The 20,763-nt window shown below is 40.7% G+C and overlaps 1 protein-coding gene across 5 annotated transcripts in view; it reads right to left on the bottom strand.

Annotated features, from left to right (window-relative positions):
• LOC125885026 (teneurin-3) overlaps nt 1–20,763 on the bottom strand; it is a 409,411-nt gene that overhangs the window by 157,799 nt on the left and 230,849 nt on the right. For all 5 annotated transcript variants that reach the window (XM_049570393.1, XM_049570405.1, XM_049570397.1 and 2 more), the window contains one exon: nt 875–1,142. In XM_049570393.1, coding sequence (XP_049426350.1) covers nt 875–1,142 — 268 coding nt within the window. The remainder of the gene's footprint in view (nt 1–874; nt 1,143–20,763) is intronic.

The raw sequence follows: 20,763 nt of genomic DNA, 5'->3' as shown, positions 1-20,763 counted from the left end.
CACAGTAATGATCACTTAGACTCTTGATGAATCACTTGAATCTGACTTATTATTAGTCTGCTCTTAATACTCCTCTACAGTGATGTATTTCAACAAATTTGATGTAACTGTATTCACCCAATTTGTGCTTTATCATGGCACTTTCTGAATTCAAAGTAGGGTTTCATACAAGAAAATAATGTTTGTCAGAATGGAAAGGAACAGAGAGGAACAGGACAGGCCATCTTATTTATCTTATCCCATTATTAAAGCTTGACTGCATTCACTATACTACACATCTGTTCACAGAGGAGAAATCTACATGAATGAGTCAATCAGGCCTAAAACCCCGCAGCATATCAAAACATTATCAGCCCATTAAATGGCTGTTATCAGCTGTCATGGGAAGCATAGATTTGAGGTACTATGGCCATACTGTATTTACATTTATTAAGTCCGCGTAGGGAGGAGGTTGGGTTGGATGAATGGGTAAGGAGACTGCCATTTGAAACCAAAAGTATCACAACTTTATGTAACATATTTTTTAAAGGTTTTCCAATTTTGGTTTGCTGTTTTTTTTTTTTAGGTATATTACAGCAACGACCATTGGCTTCCAGTTTGAGTACTTGTTACACTTGCTAAGCCTTAATTTACTTGTGACTTGACACACAATGCACTTTCATCTTTGTCTTCTTAGTGTAAAGAGTTGTTCAGGATGTAGAGGTAAAGTGTGCTGCTTGAGGATACTTGTGTTGGTCTTGACATTAAAACCCAGGTCCTCTCATTAAAGGGAAAGCCCCACCCAGCATCACTCAGTGACTCACATGACTCTGGTGACCACAGCTATAGCACAGACAGATGAAACGTAAAGTAAGATAGTAAGAAGTCAGCTTACCTTGTTTCCAGAGGCACATTGCTACCCAGCACCCAGCTGTCTTGCAGCGGGACGCTCTCGGGGGGCGTGGTCTGCAGCTCGGCTGGTGATTGGCCGGCCACAGGGGCCGGGCTTCCAGTAGGAGGGGTTAGCTGCCGCGTTGAATTCAGTGATTGGCCAGCGTGGTGCGTGGAGCCCAGGGATTGGTTGAGAGCGGTTATTGAGGGCTGCTGGCGGTGAGGTGGAGGTACCGGAGGCAGGACGGAGCTGTGGTGATTGGATGGTTGCTCTGTCAACAATAAAGAGGAAGCATGTTTAGAGGGATGCTTGTCTTTGTACTGCTTTACAACACTTAAATGTATCCTCATCCTGTACAGAACTGTGGGGTGAAAATATTGTTAAAAGAAAATTGCCAAAGAATGCCAACCAACACAGACAGGAGGCAATTCTTTGCTTGTCAACTCAGCCGTGCCTGCCTCTCACATTGCCAGGTTCACAGTATTTTGCATTTTTTTACTTTGAGTGTTGCTGCAGAGCTGTCTTTGATAACTGTGCTGTTTAGCATTTGTTTCAGGGAGAGGATGGGTTTGGTCCTTGAGGACCTGTCCCCTCCAATCATGAATAGACATCTGCATAGTTAACGGGAGAAACTCCATCCCTTCAGATTACATATCATCATCCAATCAAACACAATGTATCATCTCTAAGGAAACATAATTGTCGGCACCTCAACTGCAGAAAGAAAGAAACAGGCTATCACAAACTGTTCATCAAAGTAAATATGAATTCCCGTCAAGCAGTAATTGGCACAAATCTAACTATGGTGCCTGTAGCTGTTCAACCTGTTGAGACGATACCGGTGATTCTTCTTAGAGTCAGACAGCCCTTCTAAATATATCAGCCCTGAGGCTACAGATGGACAGATTGAAGACGTTGAGGGAGATCAATGGCAGAATATTACTTTTTATGAGGACAGCCATGAAATTAACTGTTAAAAGTAAGAAAATGTTCTGACATTCGCATACATATAGCGTTCTGTGTGTGTACTGGGCAGACTTTGTGTGTGTGTCCCTCTGAAATTATTATGTTTGAGTGGTTGTTCGTAAAAGTGAATACATGTCTCTTAACAGACTGCAAACCTTTGCGGTTTTCCTCTAAATCCTGTTAAATTTGCATTAGCAATGGCAAAGTTCACACACAGCATCACCCAGTCCTTCCATTTCCTTTGTGTTATATTCCAGCTGAGTCCCGAGGTGCCATTCCCCGGAGCAAACGACCACTTGCAGAGTCAGGTGTTCAGTATAACGTCTTTCTCGTTTATTGTCTATGTCGGAAGAGATTTAAATCAAATGTATCATCGTGATGAAGAAATAATTCTCCTCTCTCTGCCGACAAACACTTGGTGAATACTGATGTCATGTTGTTCATTTTCAATATCATCTGAGACAAATGTATGAGAAGCTTGCAGCTGTCAAAATCAACATTTACTGACTGTGGGCTTGGATGTTAACCACTATGTAAATTTTCTCGCGGTGTATGGGCCGGTCAAGGCTGGTGAGAATTGTAACCCAACGCTGCGTTCAGCTCAGCCAGGATGAATACTGATCGGTGATTGGCCTTCACAAAACCCTGCTTCGTTTTTGTAAAAATATTTGTTCAAAGTTGACCTGGCTTCAACTTTTCCCTGCTGTTTTTTTTCCCAGTGCTTTTTGGCTCCTTTTCTGTCCTTAGGGTGCTCTGAAGGAAATGAATGGCAATGCTGGTATTTGATTTGCATAAAGAGCATCACGTCTCCATTTCCCAGCCCTGCTGTTATTCATTCTCCACTGCCCTCACTGGAGAAAATAGAAAGCAAAGAGAGAAAAGGAGGGATATGTGCAGGAGAAGTAGGGTGGGCGAGGGAGGGCTTTTTGTTTGTGGGGGGAAGTACTCACTTTCTCCCTCTCCCTCTATGTCTCTCTCACTCTTTCGCTTTCTCTCCATATGCTGTTTTGCCGGCTTAGTAATTGCTCCACTTATGCAAACCTTCAAGGCTAAATGCTGAAAGTCACACACACACTAACACACACACGCAAAGTCAGGATTTCTGGATGAGTGTTCAGGCATCATTAACAAGCCACATCTGTGTGTCATCACTGCAAATGTAAATCTAAACACCTTTTATTCACTCAGATGGTGAAAAGCAACACACACACACACACACACACACTACTCTGGGTTTGCCTAATAAAAAATCTCAATGAGAGGGAGGCAGGGATATTTATCACTTTGGCTGACAGACAAAGAGCTACCTTGGTGCAGCAGATTGATAAAGCCTAATATCAGAATGTGTATTCTTTCCCCCCCAAAAAATCAGGCAAACATTCGGGCAAAAGCGAAGGCATGTATGAACCAACTCATTTAATGAGTGTATGCTTAAGTTGTGATTTTTTTTTAGAGGTTTAGTGTGTAGGATGTAGGGGGATATAATGTCAGATATGGAATATAATATAATACATTTTCTTTAGTGTATAATCATCTGAAAATAAGAATCTTTGTGTTTTCGTTACCTTAGAATGAACTGTTTATATTTACATCGGGAGTGGGTCCTTGTCCACGGACACAGGCATGTTGCACCGCCATGTTTCTTGAGTAGCTGCCCCCAAAACTGACAATCCAAACAGCTCTACATAGGGCCATATATGTTTTGCATCAGCCACCTTAGTTAGCAGCACCTGCACAATGACTTTTTAATGTGAAACTGCTTTACTCAGTGTTTTTATCGGTTTACATCATCAGGGTCATTTGCTTTGGAGAAGACACCTCGGCAGGAAATTTGACTTTAGTAAAAAACCTTCTGAATATCGACACAAACACGTTGACATCAATGCGAGACAGGTGTGTGTGTTTCCTCCGCTAAAATGGCTCCTGAATCTAAGCCTTTAAAATCAGAAACAAACACTTTTTCGTCTGATTAAGTCCATTTTACGACGTTGTTAGTGTACGCGCCTGGAAACCGCTTCGACGCAGCTTTTTTCCGCTGACTGGAAGCAAGAGATCAGCGGCGTCTGTGTACCTGCCCGCCCGCAACGTGAGCCTGGAAGTTGGCTGAAAAATAAAGTATCTAAATCTTACACATTAGCAGGTGCTAGGCTAACGGGCCGTCTCAGATATGCCAAACAGCTTTGGAGAAACACTGATGTGTAATGTGATATTGCTTTCTTCAGTATTTTTACCAGTTTCAATAAAGTTTTAGGTCTCAGTTTTGTTTCGATGAGAAAAAGACCTCTGCAGATAATTTGGATCCCAGCAAAAAAAAAAAAAAAAAAAACCTGAACACTGAAGGAATTCCAACCATGAAGTTGGTTGAAATCGGTAATCCTCACAGCTAGATGTCACAAAGTCCTCTTCAATATTCCACACTGTTCCTTTAAAACATTTTCATGCTCAGAAAACAGGAAAATGCAGTGAGAAAAAAAAGGAATTCACACCAATTGAATGACCTTTAGATACAAATGGCAGTATTCAAGTATTTTATCTAAGCGCTTCGTCATCAGGGCTCCTCACAAAGCTGCTGAGAGCAGCTTTTACTGAGAAATAAGACCCACATTGCTAGGGATGAAGTTGTTTCACTCAGCCCACAGTGAAAGGTTGGTTTGAGAACAGTTTTTAAGAGTGTCCATGAACCATATTAATGTTAGGAAAGAAAACCAAATTAAAAACTGTACTAAATGCCCTATCTAACAGTGTAACAAAAGGGAAAAATTATTTGTCTGTGCTCCGTGATTCAGATCCACTCCAGAGTGTAACAGGTTCTTTCCTGACCCATGCAACACCCTTCCACCAAGAGGAGGAAGTTTTTTTTCCAGCATTTTTTTCATAATCCTGCTGAGAAACAGACAAACAAACCAAACTGAAAACATCCTCCTTGGTGAAGGTAAAAATCAAATAGCCAGCATGCTGTGCGTTTCCATGTTGTACTGTAACTGAGATCCTGGTTTTGTGTGGATGTGAAGAGTCACAGCCTGCAGGGACAGCTACTGTGCCCCAGCAAGTGACATCCAACTGGGACTTGATGCCTCTCAAACAGCAGCCTCAAGCAGCTTTCCAGAAAAATACAGGAGTCATCAGTTCAGCCTGGACACTGACAGTGACAAGTATTTTCTGGCTGCCACCAAAATCACCTGTGTGTTGACACTGTGACATTTTTTTCTGCTTGGTAAACATGTCATCGTCTTTTGATGACGCTGTTACCTGGACCTGCATCACATGTGAGACATCTACACACAGTCCAGCCCAGTGATGTCCACTAAGCCAGCGTTTTCTGTGTAATGTGAGAGTAAAGGGACTGCATTCATGTGTTTCTTCAGCTGACGACATTTCGCTTCATAAATTTCTCTTAATAAAACCTAGAGGTGTTAAGAAATAGAGCTGATACAGGCATTATTTTTAGGATTCCCCCCATATCAGCCAGTAAAGAGCTACCCATAGCCTTGAGATGTTTTGTGAAAATGGCCCCAGAAGTGTTACATAAATCATTCATCCTCATTTGCCGAAAACATTGGCGTGGTGTCTAAACAGTCTCTTGCCTGATTTGTATCCAAGATCTTCCTCTAGTGTCAAGTCAGCCATTTGTCACAGTTCCCACAGTCATTGCTCATGTAATCTCTTTCATGGCTGTCAATTTAGTTATTGATAACATGCGCAGGTACAGTTACCACAGGAGCTCAAATAATTATCTGTCTGATACGTGGAGGAGAAATTGATCTGCAGTAAATTCTGACCTGCACATGTTGAGGATAAAGTCAATAAATCATTCATGGGCAATTAAAATGCAACATCAAGAGTCTCATGGTAACAGATTCATCTTTTCCAGTCGAAGATGAAAGTTATGTGACTTGCACTCAGGCAACCTGTGGTTCTTTGGTTCTACCCACTGAACCCACTAACATGGTTATTAAAATAGTTTCTTCCTCCCCTGCATCACTGCCAGGGAAGAAAATATTTGTGTGAGTGAAACTTTGGTCTGTGAGACAACTGGACTTCACTTGGTGTACATACAAACTGACTCTTAGTTTCATGCATTCATTTATTTTCGTAACTGCTTGTCCTGTTAGGGGTCGCTGGGGGGCTGCAGCCTATCCCAACTGACATTGGGTGAGAGGCAGGGTACACTCTGGACAAGTCGCCGATATTGTTGCAGGGCTGACACATAGAGACAGACAACCATTCACTCACATTCACACCTACTGCTAATTTAGAGTCATCAATTTGCCGAACATGCATGTCGTTGGACTGTGGGGGGAAGCCGGAGTACCCGGAGAAAACCCACGCTGACATGGAGAGAACATACAAAGAAAGGCTACTCCACCCTGGAGTTCAAACCCCCCATCCTGAGTTCAAACCAGGAACCCTCTCACTGTGAGGTGACAATGCTAACCACTGCACCATTGTGCTGCCAATCAGTTTCATATATTGGCAAACTAATAAAAGACAGACACAGTGTAAGTAAGTTGGGATCAATTTGCAAATTGCACTGAAATCCCAATTCCTACAATAAACAATTAGGTAACAAACATGCACACACACATACTCACACACACATAGACAAATCCCCACTTTTCTTTAATACACATTGGATTTTTCAGAGTCTCTGGAGCGTGTGTGTCTTATTTCAGCAGAATAAAAAAAAATAAAATCCAGATCCAGAAAAAAGATAAGAGCCAGACAGAGTGAAGGGGAGAGGGCAGCAGACCCTGAACAGGACAGGTAAAAGTATGCAAATCAATGAGGAGAACAATGAGATCAGTGGAGTGAAAAGAGATGAAAATTGTTGGTTGAGGAAAGCTGTTTCTTTCATGTGTGTGGGAGGTTTTATTTTCTCCACACAGTGCATTATAAAATACTTGCACTGGAAATCTGCCTTTACCATGGGCATGAGCATTTACCATCCAAGTAGAGGTCACTATGTGCTTTACAAAGAGTAGACTAGAACTCAGGGGAGGTAATAGTTGGATCTACAGCAAATGAATAAATGATCTCATAGCAAGAATGCAAGCTTTATTAATCAATGAAATTCCAAAAAGAAAACCAAAACAAACAAAATGGTTTCTTACATTTATCCATGGTACTGATTCCAGCGTAAATACTATCAAATATGTAAACAACTGTTAGAAAGTCAAGACTCTTGTGATCAGATTGCTGCAAACCATCACTTCTTCAACTTCTTCCACACCACCAACAAACAAACAGTTACAACTCACTAATGAAGCCTCACTGTTATCCACTGATCAATAATATTCTCACAAACATGGTCCTGACACATTAGCAAAGGTCTCAACAGCCCAAATGCAGCAAAAGATTTTGTCCAAACATATTTTTACATCCATAATTAACCATTGACTACCATTGCATCATTTAAGATGTTCTAATCTCACCAGCCAATCTTGATAACTCTCTTTACATGAAAATATAATGCCAAAGCGTTGCACCAAAATGGCCGCTGCGCTCTAACATTTTGACTGACACCTTACTTCACCCAATAGGAGCTTCCATGGTCCCTCCACAGCTTACAATAGCCAATGAGAGCCTCTGTTGGAAGGAAGGGCCTGCCCTCAACTCTGGGAGCCAGCCAACAAGAGGCTGTGCCAATAACTGAGGCTACGTATAGCCAATGGAATTCTGAACACAGCGATATGCAGCTTGAGTAGCTTTTTTTTTGGACGTCAGCGTGCTACTTTCCAGAAGAAAGCATGTATGCTTGTACTCGAGTGTTTCAAGAACAGCTTTCTACTTTCTATTTACGTTGGGTATGCCTTGAATAGGCATTTCACATAAATTTTACAGGAATGGTTAAAAGGTTAAAGAGCCTTTGCAAATAAATATGTTATATTCAGATGGCATATTCCCTATAATATCATCCAGCAAAAACAATATGTCATAATCACAGCAGGGCTACATTCATCAAGATTTGGGTGTGTGAAATCTATGCTTCTAAAATTAATTTGAAACAAAACAAAAAACTTTCTTATCATTTCTCTGTCAGATAAGCAATACAGAATGTTTCTTTTACATTAATCAAATGCTGCTTTATCTTAAAATTACAACTTTGTAAACTCTCAATGGCAGCGTGCCTTTTCTCTTTGTACAGCTTTTAACAATAGACAGCTGGAGCAGATATTGTTAATGCGCCCAGATAGTCATGGCACACACACGTGCGCACACACATGCGCACACACACATGCGCGCGCACACACACACACACACACACACACACACACACACACACACACACACACACACACACAAAGCACACACGTACACCCAGGTCACTTCCACCAAGATTAATTTTGAACAAAATCCATTACTAGAACGTATTTGGTCAAATGAGCTTTTAAAATTAATTCCAACTCCCTCAGTCAAAGTAAAAAATCCATGCACAATCAGTGCTGAGAGAGGCTGCAGCCTTGTGCGTCAGCTCCCAAAACAAATCACAGTGTGGAGAAAAATAATGGACCCAACTACTTTACGGCTCCAATTTCCTGATTATAAAACACAAGTATCTGTCAGGCATCTCATTTATTAAACATGAGTTTTAAATGGCGTTTAGTCTTTGAAAGCCATTACTGTGATATATTCTTTTTTCTTTTGAGTGAGGCCACTGATAGTGAAGGGTTCAGTGTTTCACTCAGACATTTTGTCGCATGACAAAAGACGTTAAATAACTGAACACTGGGGATAAACATAATAAGTCAATGCGTTTACATGGACGTGAATTACGTGTTTATGATCGGATTTTTGAAGCATCCCATTTATTTGTTTGAGCATGTAAAGACCATATACTGTTTATGAGAATCCCGAATATGCTAGCTAGAGTACTCCAGAGACACAGGGATGAATATGATAATATATCATAACTGGGATAAGCCTGTAAAATGAGTTACTCATGTCCATGTAATCACACTCAAACATAACTAACCATATCACAACATATTCATACTTCTGTAAGATTTAAAATGTCTCATTAAGTTTAGGTAAATGACAGGACAAAAATATTGATAAATGTATTGATATAGGAATTTATCGTTTATGTATATGTATTTTAAGTCCTTAAAACAATTTAGCTCTAAAACTGTTCCACTTTCTGGCAGTTCGGCCTTTTGCCAGTTTGTGGCAATTTGACTTTGACACGATGCCACATGTGGACATGTACACACTGCAGCCAATGTGTGGGTGTTAGATGCACTAATCTAAGGCTCTGCGCACTTTTTTATACATTGTTTCCGAGGAGAAGATTTTACTGGGTGCACAGGGGACACGTCCGCCAGAGTATTTATAACACGTGCTCATTTGTTCACCCCAATAAAAACATGAAAGTAACAGAGGACTTTTATGTCAGTGAACTGCTAGAACGTGACTCATAGATGCAAAATTGCCTCCGGTAAATAAGGGGGTTGGTATATGTAACTTCAAAAGCAATGGCTGCAATCTGGCACAAAGTGGAAAGAAGATGGAGCAATCATGCATGGTGGGATCCTGCATCAGGAAGGAGCATGACATTTTCACCATAAATTGACGGAGAAAAGGCACAAACTGCTGAATAAAAATTAACCAGGATGCAGAGAATGAAGTGTGTGATGTTCAAAATGTGTTGGGGGATGACTCCCAGGTCCCCTGCTTATTAAGCCCCCCCCCAACCCCCCAGTCTGTCTCTCCCAAACCCCAAAATTATGTCATCTAATGTCTTGTTTCGTACTCATGTCAAAGGGTTTTAGTTCACCGTCATGGGAGAGTGTGTAAAGCTGCAAATATTTAAACGTAAGAAGCTGCCTTAAGAGTATTTTGGGGTACTTTTATAGTACTTTTCTATGAAAAATGACTCAAACCGATTAGTCGACTACTAAAATAGTCACAGATTATTTTAATAGTCGATTAGTCATCCATTAGTTGATTAATCATTGCAGCCCTAGTTCCCACCACTACCAACTGGCACCATCAATTTCCTTCTTGGTGAAAATAAAAGGTAAATGTCAGATCTATTGGCCGTGACTATCTGTACGAGTCTCAATCAGCATAGATGGCGCTTACACCTCAATCAATGGCTTAATGCAAAGCTTGAGTCAACCAGCTGTCAATCCTGTCGTCCTGCATATGAAGAAAGGAAGCACATCCTCTACTGTATGTACATCGACAGCTACCAGTCACATCCTCTCTAATGCTGCAGGGAAATCATGACTAAATGGACACCGATCAGAAACATCCCTTACAAGTGTTTTTGAATGAACCAGTTATCTATTTTTTGGAAGTATTCTTCTTCTTGTGATCTAAATTAGCGTTATCTTCCGAGCCAGTACTCTCATTCCACCTGAAGGTGTCTTGGAACAGATGATTACCGGCACTCTTTTATATGTCAGTCATGCAAAAATGACGTCCCACTGGGAGAAAAACATTATCTGAATATGAGATGATTATCTAACTGTGGTGTCCTGTGGTTGCTCTGTAGGCACTCTGCCTTTGGTCATAGGCTTACCACAGCACACCAGTGCCAAAATCAGATGGTCTAGCAGTCCCTCTTATTGCTTAATTACATCCCAGAGGGACTTTGCTGTACGCTTGAACTGGCAAGTAAAGAAATATACCATGCGATGAGCTGACAGGAAATATGAGACAGAAGGAATAAAAAGAAAAAGAAAGCCTCAATAATGTTGGACACCACGCTTCTATGATCCTCCTGGAACTGCTCTGTGTGTGTGTACACAGTCACCGTACTGTAGTTACAGTGTGGCAGGACAAATGTTTTGCAGCAAATGGGTGAACCCTGAGGCATGAATTTACTCCAGAATGTTTGTGTATGTGACTATAGTTAACACACACGCATAGAGTTCTCCATCAGTGTGATGGAGTGATGTGTGCACAGTAAATTGCCATCTCAGTGGAGCAGTGAGGTGAGGTGTGGTTGAGGGAACAGGTTATTTGTCAAAGGTAGATCGCTGACAAGCTTCACTATGACTCCCTGCCTCCGTGTATGTATGTCTGTAAGTCGATCACTCTCTTTGTTCTCGCACAGCACTTATTCTCTTTCTGCATCTCTACCTTCATTCTTTCTTTCTCACTATCTCATGAACCGAGTCGAAAGTTATACATTTCCCTTGTCAGTGTTTCCAGGGTTTTCTTTTATTTTGTTTGTTTTCACCTCAGAATTTGGTGTACACTAAAAAAAAAAGCAGCTCTCTTTTCTAAAAAGATCATTTACAACACAATGCATGTGTGATGTAGTCTTTGGAGTATAGAGCCACAGGGAACTTCTGAAAAAAGGGGAAAAAGTTTTGAAAAGTTTTGCTTTGATTTTTTTGCTGTTTATAAGATAGCATTTTTTTCAGTAGTTTCTTTGGTGCGTGACATAACAGATTCTGAATAACTCGTGGGCGTAGACAAGAGAGAAAATATGACAAGCAGCAGCAAAAGTACAGATTAATTAAGTAATGAAGTGAAATCGAGAAGAAAATATCTAAGTGTATCAACCACTAATTAATACAAAAGTACTTAAATAAGGAGTTCTTTAAAATGTCAAAGTTGAAAATATCATATGAGAGAGAAAATAAATGACTAATGGTGACAATAAACACATAGGGCGATATAGGAAGGAGGGCCAATCGAAGCTCAGGTCAGGGTTGGTGTTAAACTGCATCTTTGTTGATAGAAAATTGAACAAGGAGAGAAGAAAAGAGGGTACAGAAAGAACAGGAGGTGACACCAGAAGTCAATTAAAAGTTTCAGAAGCATCAAAGGAGTTTAGATGAGGTGGATAGAGAACAACATGGACTGAAAGGAAGCAAAGCAAGAGGCAATGGCAGGAAGAAAGACAAAGGGAAAGACAGAGAGGGCAGGAATGAGAAATTTTGAGGGAGAAAAAAAAAACAAGAAGAGAGAACAGATGCTGGTAAAAGTAAAAGGCTCATCGACATAGTGAAAGAGGTCACTAGAAGAGTTAAGACTCGTGGCTCTTGAAGCGTGAAAACTCATTCCACCTCTGGACTCCCAGCAAGGTGAGGGGAGCGAGGAAGGCCTCCATCCCCAGCCACGGGCTGCCTTTGTGGGGCATGTAGGTGGAGAGTGCCCCTCTCTGCTCAATGACCCACACCAGAGAAAGAAAAAACAGAGGGAAAGAAAAACAGAGGGCTGCAGAGATGTTCTGAAGGTGGGATACTTCTATCGAGACAGGCTTTGTGTTATACTGCAACAAAGATCAAGGATATATCGCACCATGTCTCTGTTATTTTACTTCAGATGTTTTTAGCCAGTGCCAAATTACACAGAGGGCAGGCTGTGCTGTACACTGACTGTTTGAGGAGGGAAAACTCTGTGTGAGAGGTTCACAGTTTTGCACCATAAATAAAGTCTAGCACTGAGACAAAAATGTAATGATGTCATCACTAACAGCATGAATTCTTATGGACACAAAACCCAAAGTGACAGCTTTTCTGTATACTGGACAGAGAGCACATGCTAATCCACACACACTGACACACTGCCAAACAATCAATGTGCTCAATAAAAAGGTCACTCTGGTAAAAGGTGAGGTAAAAGTACAGAGAGAGCAGATGAATTCTCGGGAGCACTCTTTATAGTCCAGACTTTAAGAGAAATGAACTGCCATGGATTTTGTCTGACCTTTCTGAGAGGATTCCTCTTCTTATAAAAACACTCAGACTCATCTTTTTCATGAGGCCTAATGCTCCATACCAGAACATAAAGATGCTTTTACAACCTCTGGCTGCATCAAATGTGATAACATGAAGTTCCTTTGCTTCCCTGGATTTGTTGTTTGTTTACAAGGATTTACTGTAAAGGTGACTATGGCAACCTTGTCTCCTTAAAACATACAGCATTATCCAATATGTTTCTAAATAATAATAAACAATATTTAACATGAGTGGCACGGTGGTGTGGTGGTTAGCACTGTCGCCTCACAGCAAGAGGGCTGCCGATTCGATCCCGGGTGTGGGAGTCCTTCTGTGCGGAGTTTGCATGTTCTCCCCATGTCAGCGTGGGTCCTCTCCGGGCACTCCGGCTTCCTCCCACAGTCCAAAGACATGCAGATTGGGGACTAGGTTAACTGATAACTCTAAATTGTCCATAGGTGTGAATGTGAGTGTGAATGGTTGTCTGTCTCTATGTGTCAGCCCTGTGATAGTCTGGCGACCTGTCCAGGGTGTACCCTGCCTCTCGCCCGATGTCAGCTGGGATAGGCTCCAGCCCCCCCCCCGGGACCCTCAAGAGGATGAAGCGGTTAGAAGATGAATGAATGGATGAATGAATAAATATTTAACATCATCACTAAGGCAAGGCAAGAGTCTAAGCAGCATCAACCTAATAACTCATTATAGGCAGGACACAAACCCAAGCCTCTGGTGTCAATGTCTTATGCTTTGCACGTTCAATCCATTCATATCTTTCCCTTTGAGTTCTGTGTAGTATGACCATCTTTTGCCAACTGGAAAAAAAACAATTGCCAGCAAATGTAGCTGAGGCAGTTAATTAGTAGAGTATAGAAAAGTTTTTTTTTCCAGTAGTGCAGAATAGATCTCTGTTGCACATATTAAATACTAACACTATTTTGAATTGTCGACCCAAGCACCAGGAAAAATGTTGGCATTGCACGTTTCTGCAAACCACAAATACGTTACATTTGCACATTATTATGAAGTAGATATGTTGAAACTTCATGTTTCGACAACCCTGAGGTTGATGTGTGGTTAGATTTAGGCAGTAAAAACAATCAGTTATGGTTCAGAAAAGATTATGTTTTGGCTTAAAATACCTGGTTTCGGGGACACAATCCCTGCAGAAAAGACAGAGACAAGTTCCTAAAAAAACACCCATGTTTGGGGGCTAAAATACAGATGAAAACAGCAATTACTTGCTAAAAAACAACCAGTTCTGTTGTTAGTTGGTGTGCAGTGGTTTGCAGCTTGACAGGCGTCTCGCCTTGGTGATATGCCATCAACCGTCCCTTTCACAAGGCGTCAGGTCTTGTGGTGCTGCTGGCCTATTGGCCTGTTGGTCACAACACCGCAGAGAAAGTGTGATGCAGCATTCAGAAGACAAGAACACTCTCTCTAAAAAATATTACAAAGAGTGGACTGTGGATAGTCTTCTTTTATATGACTGTTTAAAACAACCTCTGTGTTTCACTTGTGTTTACTGTACAAGGTGCGGTACATTTTGTTATTGTACTTTATTTTTATTTATCTTTTAATGTATTTTTGTATTGTTTCTCATCTTTCTGCCAGTTTACCTAACTCAGTGCACTTTGACCACTATGAGCTATAGTCTACCTATGAGAGGTACCTTACAACTGAACCATATTATTATTAATACAAACAGTGCATAGGGAGAGCAACATGACCTGGAAAGGGGCAAGAAAACAAAGGATTGAACTGGTGGGGAAACTCCCTGGGAGCTATAAGACCCCTCAGTACCTTCATTGTCAGCTGGGTGAATTGCAAAACCTGAATTGATTACGTGAAAGTACTGTGTGTATCTAGCACACGGAGACCAGCTCTGAACCTTTAGCTAAGAATTTCGACTGGCACTTAGGTCATCTGCAGATGAGCTAAAACACAGATGTTTGTTTCCAGATGAGGCTAGAAATATCAGACTGTGTATGACAGTGGTAATAACCAGAAATTAATGCTGAGGCTGTGTGGAAAAGTCAGTGACGTTGTGTGCCCCAGACTGGTTTAAAATTAAAAAATGTCTTAAGTCATATTTCTGCTATTTACCCAACAGAAACAAAGCAAAGTCTCGTCTGTCAATGGAATATTAAGCAAATATAAGACTTCTTTTTCTGTATTTTAACACAGTTGAATCAAGTTCAACTTTTTTATAACAAATTCATACATAATTTGACCTTTTAGGTAGGAGAATTAAGAGCAAGCTCTTGGCCCAATTTGGACTAAGTTAACATCAGAGAAATTAATGTTTGGAGCACTGGGCCAGAGAAACAATGCAGTAAATGAGGAGCCTTAAAAAGATGAAGATGAAACGGTATTTGAAAAGTATCCAGCTTAAGTATCATGACAAATTTCCATGTGAAACAGGATATGGAGGACGGCTATAATGTTGGGAGGAATTTGATTTGATGGTTGAAAAGTGGCACAACACTGACAGGATAGCAGTCAGGTAGAAAGAAATGAAGTCCATCATATACTCAACGTAACATTAGTTGCTGAAAAAATGCCTTGCCTGTTATCTGGAGCTGCCACAGATAGCACTTCCCTCAAAGTGAATACATTTTACCCAGAGGGCCATAACCAGCGTATTTCTGGAAAATGAAGACACACCGACATAGCATGCTGTTGCTAGCTAGCTAACTTAAACTTAGCTCTGTGCGGCTAAAAGCTGCAGATTGATTGATGGGTGGATGTCCTGATATCCTTGGTAGACATTGGTTGGTGCTAGCTCAAGTTATATTCAGTTTTAATGGAAGAAAACATGATTGGATTTTGACATAAGAGAGTTAAAAAAATATTTTTCATTTCATCTTCACTTTAAATGCTTAGTAATACAAAGTTGTGCGTGTGTGTGTGTGTGTGTGTGTGTGTGTTATGGTGGCGTTCTTTCTCCCCACTTCTCCCCACTAGCTCCTGTTCCTGAATTCCTGTGCTGTAAAATTGGTGTTTGCATGGCTGCTGCAACTGACAATACACATCCCCTTTTAAAGAGAAAGAGACGGAAAGAGAAAGGGGGAGGGGAGGAAGGAGTGAGGGGAAGGACAAGAGTGAAGACCCAGAGAAAGAAACAAAAAGTGACATGTGTGAAGGTATTAGGGCAAAGTGAAAGAGCAGGGGAAAGGAAGAGAAAGCATGAAATGAAAACATGAGATGCAGCAAAGAAGGGCAGAGCGTGAGAGGGGAATGGTAGCAAGTCACAGTGTTTCGACAACAACAGGTCAGCCCAGACCGACAGTCAGTACTCAGAGACCATTTTAACGGCAGCGTTAGCATCATAGTAATCCTCTTAGACACAAGCAGCCCTGGGAAGGGATTTCACTACATGTAATTAAAGGAGTCACTTAAGCTACACTAGTGTACATTTTGTTGTAAAAAGAAAGTGGAGCCACATTTCAAAGTATTTACCTAAATGGATCTCTGGTGCTGTTATAGATATTGCTGATATCTTTTCCACACAGGAATCTGTTCAAAGTGATTTTTTTTTTTTTGGAACCATGACCTCTTTGCAAAAACTCTCAAAATGAGGAAGTATGACAAGAAAGGAAAGTGATATCACATGGACAATAAGAGAAGACATCCAGAAAACACTGCCCTAGAAGCTGGACTTTTCATCTTCTAAAAATGACAAATCACAAACTACTGCAAATTTCAACGACAGAAAAAAATAAATAAAAATAAATGAATATAAAATGTGCTCCCCATTAACCCCCCAACCATATCTTTCTGTAAACCACAATATTCCTTTGCATAATTAAAAAATACTAAAACTCAGACACTCTACTGATAAAATAACTAATTTCCTCATTAAAATATTAGCAATATTTTAATCTGGGCTGATTGTATTTTAGTTGCAGCATGATAAGCATGCCTCCAGCGCAGAAATGATGGCTCCTTTCAACTGGGTGGGTCCCCAAAACCATAACAAACAAGCTAAGCTAAAGTTGATATCAATTTTATACAAACTGAGTCAAATTTTAATGCTGTTTGTAGCCTATAATGACTTATGCATAAGAAAAATAGCGTAGAGGTCACCTTTCTAGGCAATTACACTTTGTCCTTTTAGAAATGAAACTAATATAGTGTGTCCTCTACAGCAAAGTGTGAGTGAATCCTTTCAAAGACAGCTGGACCAATAACAGCTGAACCTCTCTGCTATGTCTTTCTCACATACTACAACACAGAGCATGAGTTGATTCATACCAGTACACAGGCTTCATGGGTAATATACTTCTCAACACAATCTGAAAACTGTTACCTCTGGTTTACAGGCACACATTATTTAGTTTTAATCTGAAAAAGACGATATTCCCATTAAGCTGTTTACATGGCTAATGAAAATGAATATTCCACTAATACTCCTGTTTACATGCAGCCGTGCACACTCCAATTAAGGTGCTTTAACGTGCTGTTTGACACGTCAAAATATGGAACAGTGTAACCCTGGGGGTGTTGTGTCATTTTGTGTCTTTGTGTCAAAATAGGATTGTTTCAAAGTTTAGGTGGCAGACTTGTTGGTACAAATAAACACAGCCTTCCTCTTTCATTCCTACAACCACCCTCTTGAAAAAGTCGGCATTGCAATATTTGTGCATATCCAAAAAAAATTGCTGATATTGAAGTCTTTCATAATGTTTATAAGGGTGTGTTTCCTCTTCCAACCAGAAATGTGGGCTTTTCTCTCTGGACATGCATCTCTACTCCAGCCATGCCAACTGTTGGAGTTGGTTTGTGTACAAAGTATCCATGACAACGCAAGGCGCCGGCCATAAACAGGGAACAGGCTGCGTGTCACAAAGCTTGGTAAAGTGAGAGGCATATTTTGAATGTGCTGTATACATGTCCAAAGGATGCTCCTCAAACTAGAATAATACTGGCATTTCCCACATCTTAAATGCCCAGCATGTAGGATTTAGTGGCACGTAGCAGTCAGGTTGCAGAACTGAATCTTCTTTATGTCAAGCTTGTAAGACAGCTACGGTGGCAGATGCAAATACGGTAATAGTCCTATGTAAAGCCAGTGTTTGATTTGTCCCTTCTGTTCTGTAAAATGACAAAAACGAGTGGAAGAGAACCACTTCTTATGTAGATATAAACAACTCATTCTAAGGGAACAAAAACACAATGATTATCATTGTAAGGTAATTATAACCTAATGAATACATACTTATGAATATTGTATTAATTTCCAACACATTCTCACTCCAACCTCATCACACATTTACGTTTGGTCATGGACTTTCCACGCCGATATATAACGTGCAAGGTACCATGTGTGCATTGGTTATTGAAGTTCTGGGACACACCGTGTGTGTCTGCCTGTTACATGCATTGTCTTATTTTAAAATACACTTCTGATTTCATAGCAAATTTTCTGTTTACATACAGTCTCTTTCAAAATAAACATACTGTGTCAGTGTGACACTGCAAATTGATGTTTTTTTTTCCTTCAACAACAAAAACATGTGGTTGGGTTTAGGAAAAAGAACAGGGTTTGGCTCTCCCAGGTGAAAGATGGTGTTTGTTAGACCCACTGTCCCACCCGCACTTTCACTGCCTTATTTTCGTTCTTACACTGCCCGCGTTTCCCCCTGATGTTGCCGGGCGTTATAAAACTTTAACGGTGCCCGGCCACATATCATGCTAATGTTAAAGGATGGCTTTTGCCGTTGGTGTCTGACACTGCAGCAAGTCACTGCCAAGGCACCGGATTTCAACAAATTCGGAGTGAGACCGGATTGACATTTCTGCCAAGAGATGCCCCTAAATCTTACACACTTGTCCTTAAAACAGAAAATGCTACATCTGAAAAAAAAAAAAAGGACTAATATGCTGTTTACACGAATCGTATCAAATTCGGAACATCAACATATTTGGAATAACAGTGGAATATAAGTATGCATGTAAGTGTAGTCATTTGTAAACACTGTTTAATAAAAGTGTTGCCTTGGATATGTATTTTGTGTTGAGCAGAACAATATCCATATCTAATTAAACTCAAAGTGCAAATACGAAACAGCAGAAAATCAGAATTATCTCCTTGCATAGCAACTTTTGTCTGTCTGTCATATCCTATTGTTCCCATGTAGAGGTGATGGACAAAGAAGGTGAATGAATGAGGTCATGTCCGGCAACCAGTGGCCTGGTACTACAGACAAAAAAGTAGGTATAGTCTAAATCTAAAATATCAGCTGAGCTTGGATGCCAGTATATACAGTGCTGGCTCTTTTCAGATAGAGACAAGTTGGAATGGCATTTGTTGGATTCCAGTAATATTTTGGGGGAAAATAATATTTACAGAAACTAATGTTCCAGCTGACTTTGGTCTGTGATACTAAAATCAACTATGATAATTACTAGGGCAGGAGATCTTTGTCATACAAAATACACCATTAAAATGAAGTCCAACAGTTTGAATTTTCAAAATTATCCTTAATTGGTTGATTTGAATCTTATCAGGGACTTCACTGCTGTGGTAATGTGGCCAACACTTGTGCCAATAAAGCTCATTTGGTTGAGAATGGAGAAGCAAAGAGAGGGATGGGACTTACTGATGATAGGGAGAGCGATAGTGATGGTAACAAAGACAAATGAAAAGGAGGAAGTGGAGAGATAAGGCATGGGATAGAGGAATGTATCAATATCTGTTCTTGTCCTTCCTCTACCTAAATTGCTCTGGACAAAATACAGGAGAACCGTCCTCTTCTTCCCTCCAACGTATGTCTATTTTTTACCATCACCTTCCCACTCCCGCCATCCTCTTCAACTGACCCCTTCTCTTACTTTCCTATCCTCTCTTCCACTCAGTTATTTAGTATAGGCAGCTGCAGCCTTTTCAGAGCCTCTCATCAGTCCTCCACATTTCTCTCTCCTTATTGTAGCACCAGTGCACTGACCCCTCATCCACCCTCCCTTCCCTCTCTGTCTCCCTCGCCCTCATTCTCTCATTCATTTTCTCCTGCCAAGTCAGCTCTCGGTGCCCTGTCTCTCTCTCTCTCCCTCTATCCGTTCTTTTTCTCTCTAGCTCTGGCCAAGTCGTTAATATGGAAGACTGTGTTCCTCTAAGCCACTGGGTCTTCCTTTGCTTTTTCTATTTTACTCTTTCATCTGTTTTCTATCCTTTTTTGTCCTCACAGTCACCAGGAGTTTTTTGATGTCCCGCTCTTTGTTTTCGTATTTCCACCACATTCCCTTTTTTGCTCTCTCAACACTCTCAAAATCAAATTTGCTTTATTGGGTTGAGTATCAGATGTACTGAGATACAATTGAATCTCAATATCAACCACACTAAAAGTGCCAAGTGCCTTGATGATATGTTCGCTATATGAAAATTAGTACAGAGTGCACATTCTGAGACTTTTGCCATTGCACAAGGGCTAAAATAGAAGTTAGTCATGAGGGTGATGTCTGAAGAGCAAATATGGGACCCATTAAAATTAAAGGGGGTTTCCCCCATGGGACCATGTTCTCACCAGAGAAACCACTACATCTGTTGTGTCTTCCAACAGCTATGGTTGCATTTTCTGACAAGCAACTTCTTGCAGTCATGAGACTACTGAGTGTTCTCCACAGAAAAGCTACAGTGATTGACATTTTGGTGACACAACTGATGATGATAATCCCTCAGAAAGTGATTATAATGTTACATTGCCAAAACCAGTTATTTGAGGAGGCTGAGGTGGTAGCTGGACACAAAATCTCCTGACTTTGACACAGGAGACTGCAGTCAGTGTTATTTACTTTAATCTTGACCACAATCTTTCCCTGACCTTTACCCAATAGTTTCAGTTGCCTAAACCTAACCACACTGTAACCACAGAGGTGGAAGATCAGGTACCAGTTTTAAAAAAATGTTTCTGTAAGGTTCATGAGGGCCATTTTGGAAGGCAGTTATGAATACTGCCATTGAGGTTTGGCAGCCAGGCTTGCAGCAGCAGACAGTATTACCAAGGTTCATTGTTCAGGCATACAGTGATTACATTACTTTTCTATTGTCCCTAATGTTGTTTTGCTTTTTTTAATCAATACTTAGTCAGTGAATGGTTACTACAATTTTAAATTAATGTGTCTGTTGCCTACAGCAGTGGCAGCAGAGTCGCAGCATATAACGACTACCTAGCACGTATGTTCTGCGCCTGCACGATAAGAGTTATGTCCTCTAACCAGTAGGCCGCAGTAATCTGTATTCATCATTCAAAA

The sequence above is a fragment of the Epinephelus fuscoguttatus genome, linkage group LG3 (assembly GCF_011397635.1).
Source record: "Epinephelus fuscoguttatus linkage group LG3, E.fuscoguttatus.final_Chr_v1".
NCBI lineage: Eukaryota > Metazoa > Chordata > Actinopteri > Perciformes > Serranidae > Epinephelus > Epinephelus fuscoguttatus.
Note: the sequence above shows the minus strand (reverse complement) of the source record. Positions and strands in the feature narration are given on the sequence as shown.